The 6,814-nt window shown below is 37.0% G+C and overlaps 1 protein-coding gene across 1 annotated transcript; it reads right to left on the reverse strand.

Moving 5' to 3' along the window:
• Positions 1 to 3,806: 3,806 nt before the first annotated feature.
• LOC139713474 (post-GPI attachment to proteins factor 4-like) lies at positions 3,807 to 6,531 on the reverse strand. Its single transcript, XM_071625201.1, has 2 exons — positions 4,740 to 6,531; positions 3,807 to 3,812 (listed from the first exon to the last, which is right to left on the reverse strand). The coding sequence occupies exons 1-2, from the start codon at positions 6,135 to 6,137 to the stop codon at positions 3,807 to 3,809; spliced, it is 1,404 nt and encodes a 467-aa protein (XP_071481302.1). The 5' UTR covers positions 6,138 to 6,531.
• Positions 6,532 to 6,814: the final 283 nt, after the last annotated feature.

Here is a 6,814-nt window from a genome sequence, read left to right on the forward strand (position 1 = left end):
TGGATGGACTTCATTGTCAATGGTGTGTACAATGAGTTACAGTATGTACATTGTGTCATGTACAATTGTATGGTGGTACAGTGGACTCCCGTAATAACGAAGTCCTCGAGACTGACAGTTTTCTTTCATTATATATCGAAATTTCATTATGACCGAACAAATAAACAATAAAGATACATAGAGTGGATAAAATTGTAGCCCATTTTTTTACTTCATTATAACGAGAGTGCACTGTATACATGTGTAATACCGGCCCTTGTTTGAAATGAACCCATTTTTTTTTTTTTTTTTTTTAAGTGGTAATGATGCAACAGCATAAATTTATGATACTGTACATGATTCACCACTGTACCTATACAATTTTTAATTCAATTTCTTTAATTTTTTTTTTTCACACAATGAGAATTCAGCTTTACATGTACTTAGTACAACGTACGTGTATCTTGTTGCATATTTCAATGCAATACATGTACATGTAAACAATATACAATGTACACCGTACACATCACCTTTACAACAAAGCATTCTGATCAACATCAAATTACAGTACTGCATACAGTACAGCCTTCAAATTGTCATAGATGAATGATCATTTACTGCTGATAAAGAGAAATTACATGTACTTTGTACTCTTATAATCTGTCAGTGACAGAAAAAACAGGTTGAGTGGCATTGGGAAGAAATAAAAATCAATTGATATGTATGTATTATGAGAGGGAATTCCAGCAACTATTCCTTGAATGTATTGCAATTGTTCGGAAACTGCATTTACTACAATGTACAGTACATGTGACTTTTAATACAACAGTGTAGTTTAGTGCTCTTGCTGGTTATATGTATGTTTGCCAAGGATCAAATTATAATTGCAGGGCTGCCAACCTTGAGTGAGAGTTTGGCGTGAGACACTGAGGGAGCGGAGCGACCTCCTGGCTGGCGCCTGGCGGCCTGCTGTGCGGCCGTACATACTACGTACACAGTCAGTGTATGTAAAGCGATGTAAACCACACGTCATAGCCATACATGTACTGTAATTTGCCAAAAGTACCAAACTACGCTCACGTGGTATATGTAGAAACCAATCGTAATCCAAAAGCTCGTCTTTGCGCACGAACCGAAAACAATTATTATTGGTAAAGCTTTACACCCGCGCCGAAAAATCTCGAATTTGGGGCTTGGGCATATCGATATTCGGAATATCAGAGAATTTACAGATATATTTATTTTTGTAGTCATGTACATTCCATTTTGGGGGTTTAGCGTGAGATTTCGTTTATCAGAGTGAGACAGTCAAAATTGGTTGAATTGCGTGAGTCTCACGCTCAATAAGTGAGAGTTGGCAGCCCTGTAATTGACCATTTTTTTTTCACTATAAAACATCTCTCTCTCCCTCTCTCTCTCTCTCTCTCTCTCATCACCTTCATCCTCAAATTATGAAAGAGCAATGCTCATGCATTGATAAACAAAAGATGAGTGGATGGCTAAATGTGTGTGAGAGTTGATCTAAATTTACTGTCACATCAACCAGTTTTAAAATCACATCGAGTTTCTTCACTGGATTTATTGATACATTACAATTACATTCAAGAGTAATTCAGCTGCTCTGTCATTAGCATTTGCAGTGTACCAATACAGTGTGTACAAAGTATGCTTAACAATATCTTCAGAATTATAAAATCTTTATAATTTTATGATTTATTAAAGACATCAAAGACAGGTATAATCACCAAAAAGTGGTATGTTGCTTAGTATAATACAACTTGCACCAATTTAATATCTTGTAACACACTAAGACAAAATACACGCACATGCATGTTTAAACAAGAATGTATGTAATGACAATGTGAAATGAAGCCCTGAGGGTAAATAGGTCTGAAAAAATTACATGGTTTATTAAAAGATAAACTAATCATCACTGGATCAACTTCTTAATAATTTTGGCATGTCATTTCTTGGCACGCATTTTGCTCCATGTTTTTCATTTCTAAATTACAATCCTATTATTTCCCCTCTAAAAACAGAAGCTGTCTATCAGATGGCCTTTCTCTCCCCTTTCACCCCCTTCTACCTCCCCTCCAACAAAAAATCTCCCTCCAACCAAAAATCTGAGTCAACTAATAAATACAGGAGAAAAAAAAAAATTGTTGTTTTCATGTGCATCATACACTGATACAGAATCACATCATGCTTAAGTTGTTACAGAGAAACTCACATCCACATTTCAGTTGTCCTTATCAAAATGAGAAATCAAGCATAAAAAGCGTAATTAAAGTGTACAAAACTAAGAATTTATGAAATCTTTCATGGCGAAAAGGTCTTATTCACATCTAAGATGCAAAGAACAAAATGACATCTGAAAGGCATAATTTACCATTTGCAGATGAAACAAAAACCCAGCATTAGTGCTTTAAAATAGTTCTAAAATATGAGTTAGGGATAGAAACAACCACTGTAAACATTTGAATCGGTAAAATTAATGTTAAGAAAAGTTCAATACAATGTATATGAAATGTGAACAATAGTTATAATAGAATGTTTTCAGACTAAACTGTCTACAGTTACGGTTTATTGAGAGAAATACAGTCTCTCCTTATACATATTTCAGGCTTTATCGCGAGTTCAGTGTACATACTTTCTGAATAGACACACATGATGAATACCAAGATCTTAATAAAAGCTAGGCATTTAGTGGAGGCCCTGTGGCTTAGGTTTACATTCCATACCATGTGCCTTCTTTGAGACTATATCAGCTAGGTATGGGGTGAAAGCTCGTGAGATTTGCACCAGCCCAGGGATGGGGGATCTTGAAGGAGATGATGTCCTTCTGTTATCTACCAGGTAGTTTGCACATCATTGTATGAATCTGTTCACACAAGCATCATTAAGGCACTGACTGTATTCACCATACTTCAGTGAGTGTTAGAAGGACTGTAACATTCTACCAAAAGGTTACAAACACTTCATGAGGTTATTTCACAGATACACTCATATGCATACATCAAATCTGAGGTAAAGTGAATCTCCTGTTTGTGAGTTAGATGATGCTATTCAATCCTACACATACAGTTAACCTTGTGTAAGTCTACATCATGTAAGTCGACACAAGAAGAGAGTTCTGGAACTATCTTTTTTTTTTTCTTTTCTTATTTTGGTGAATTCCGTGTAACTTGATACTGACATATGTTTACAGATTTTTTCCCATCCTGTGTATATCAACTTATGCCAGGTTTACTGAATCCCTGAAAAATGACTTCACTACAATAGGTGAATTTTATTCATTACAAAATGTACAGTTCCATACTTTTCACAGCTGTGGAGTTAATCACTTCATGCTGAATTGAATAAGACCTTGAAAACTACATATCGTCGCTGGGATGACAAGACCTTGTATCTGCAATTTTGGTGAAAATGACTTGTTTTGATTAATGGTCAAATAATGGGTTAAGTTATGTCCTACCCAAATCCCAACTGTCATACTCAAAAAATGAAGCCACCACGACATGTCAAAGGAAAGGCTATCCCATTCAGTATAGTGCTTTGGCCGCCATGTTTTTTGGCTCTCCTGAACATTTGACATTTTGTAGATACGAGGTCTTGTTGCCCCAGCGACGATATTCAATTCATACTGTAAATGAATAAACAAATTTCAAATATAAATCAGACACTTTCACGGATTGCTTGTACTTTTCCTTGTTTATTTTATTATTAGACTAGAAGGGAATTTCACTCCATTTTATGCTTTCCTTTTATCCAGCGTGGTTACCTGAAAACTACCTCTTACAAAATTTGTTCTTTAATAGAACTGGAATTCACAACTGGAATTCACAAAGCAATATATCAGAAAAATTGCTTTGGGAAGTCAAGATGCATTTATGACATTTTGATGCCAGTATGTTATCTGGCATGGCTTCTTCTCCATAAATCCACAGACCTTTTCAACACAAAACAATGATGCCATGATTTATTTGAATTTAAATGAGAATAATCTCTGTGTCTGTCATATAACCACAGGAAAAGTCATCATGAAAAGATCTTTTGATAAATACAGTAAAGTTAATGATGAGTGACATTTAAAGCAGATATAAAATGAGCAGTACTATGTCAACAGTGTGATACTAACCACATAAAAATCATTGCAAACCGTCCTTAATGATCTTTTACATTTATGTTGTTCAGACGATTAAACTCTGTACCCACAAAAGAGACACTACTTAGCATACATAGAATGGAACCATAAGTTTGACACATTGGCAAGATTCATCTTTTGTCTTTGGCTTAGTATGCACCATTAGAGTACATTCACCACAGGAACATGATTCGGTTGCAAAAAAAAAAAACAAAAAGAAGCAGAGTTTGATCATGCAATCACACATAAGAAAGACAAATAATGAAACTCTATAAGTATGCAAATGACCTGAGTAATAAAATGATAGATGATCTGCTAAATGAGTTGTACATGTATGAAAGCAGAGTTGTGAGTTACTGAATGTAATCTCTACACTACAGTTACTATTTACAGCTGCATGAAAGTGTTGAATGAAAACATTCTTTAAAGTCTTCTTTCCATAAACACAGGAAGCATAACTACTGAAACAGCCATTGCAATTTAAAATTGAGAAATGGCATCTTAGGTAAAGAAACTCTGATATCACAATGAATTACTTTGTATAATTTCTTCAAGATATGCTTGGTATTGTCTATTTTAAAAAATAACTTTTGGGATAAATCTTTAGAGTTCGTACCATCTTATCAGAAGCATCAGAAGACTGCATCAAGCCACATTTGAGAATTTTCATGGCAAACACATAATTTTCAGCTTCCTTAGTGCTGGGAACCATATGTAGCGTTGATATGAAGCCTATGTGTGTAAAAATGTTTGGACTGAGCAGGTACTGTCGCAGCTTTCTCTTCTGGTGGTAATCATCCAGTGCAAAGTCTAAGGGATTGTCACTGGAAAGCTTTGTGGCCTGGAGATACTCAAGGATGCCCGGAACTTGGGATTGAGGGAAGAGAACGGCCGGTAAGCAGCATGAGGTACCCGGCCCGAGTGTGTACAGGGAAGGGGATGCTGTCCGGGCTAAGCTAATGTATGGCTTCCCTAGCAACCAAACTACCAGGAGAACATACACAAAGCTGGCAAGAAAGACATCATAGTAACTTGAGTGATTTAGTAACGACTGAGATCCTCCATTGAGAGTTGTGTTCGTGAGATGACCTCTACCCTCCCTGTAAATTGAGAGGAGGAGCATACCAACACCTGTAATAACAAGGCTGATGGAAACCCATTCTATGGCGAAGTAATAATTGCGTTCATACCTTGCAAGAGAGTTGGGAAAGTTAAGCTTTAACCACAACCAGTCATTGCTGCTTACGTGCTGATCTCCATGAGATATATGGCTTTCAAGCCTATTTCTTAGGATGTACATCAAAACGGAATAAAAGTCACGATGGGGAAGGGCATCATCTTGAAGCAGTAACACATACCTGGCATCAAACTTTGATGCTTCAGAAAGACAGAATTGGTAATCTAGCTTCTCTCTCTCATACCGATTTATCTCAAGTTTGGTGGGCTTATTCACACTGAGAAAGAATTCTGACAGATTTATTGCTTCCTTGTGGTCTTTAGGCACACGATTGGTGTTGCATATGAACATGGTTGTGTCTTGTAGTCCCCCTGATTGTTGAAGGGCTAAATGTAAGGCTAACATGACCTGGGTTAAATACCTGGGATGTTTTTGTCTCACTCCGCTCCCTTCATACCTAGACATAGTTATAATCCCAATGACAAGGTTTAGCTTTGCGTTTTCTCGAGACTTTTCATACAGCATTTTTGTTTCTGATTTGGACATCTGGAACAGCTGGCTCTCAGCTAGGTCAGCTTGCTCCTGATTCATTCTTCTTGCCTCATCAAGGGTTTTCAGGGGATCATGGAATAATTTGTAGTATTTTGTCAGTGGGAGACTACGAAAGAAGAAAGGCAGAACAAGGAAAAAAGTGAGGGAATACACAGCCATGACTTTCAGCAAAAATCTTCGGCATGCTTGGTTGCAAAAACAAGACATGATTAGCTGCTTGCACCATAAGACTGGTTTACAGACAAGACAATGGCACAGGCGAGCGACCATTTTTGTACACTGCATTTCTTCACACCCAAACCCTCAAGTGCTACAATCCTGATAATAAGAACATATTCAAGATGTCACTTTTCTCACTCCCTACATGTGGTTTAGAATGCACTTACACGGATGCTAACACATTTCATTCTATAAATATTCATTTATGCGCATCATTTATCACTTGGTAGCACACATGTGACCCAATACAGCAATGAGAGTTAATGCGCGCAAGTTGTCATCAGAGGCTCCCAAACTGATGGCAGAGTCTTCTCGTCAACACAATTGGTTGCAACTTCCAGTATCTCCCCGAATGTCTTGCTGATAAAGTCACCACTTCAAGCAACTTTTCGTGCAGAAAACTAAAGCAAAATACTTATATATGTTGCCATGGCAACTAGAGATAAGGTTTCAGATTCATCGAAGGTCCAATGTCAATGAAATCTCAAAATATGCGGCAATCCATTGATGATTGGTTCAAGAGAACAATCAAAGAGGGAGAGATAGCTGGAGGACCACCAAAGATCATGGATGATGGCTTTTCTCGACAACCAGTAGTCATCAACAGAGTAGAGATACAATTGTAGCTCTCCATCCATGTCATTCTTTTTCCGTGGACCTGAAAAAAAAGAAGAAAATCATTACTGTTACTATAGTGTTAGAACTATCCCAGTCTGTACTAGACCATACACAATCTTGTGATG

Source organism: Diadema antillarum, unplaced genomic scaffold, assembly GCF_040938485.1.
Source record: "Diadema antillarum isolate AM-2024a unplaced genomic scaffold, OU_Dant_1.0 seq00001982_RagTag, whole genome shotgun sequence".
Classification (NCBI taxonomy): Eukaryota; Metazoa; Echinodermata; class Echinoidea; order Diadematoida; family Diadematidae; genus Diadema; species Diadema antillarum.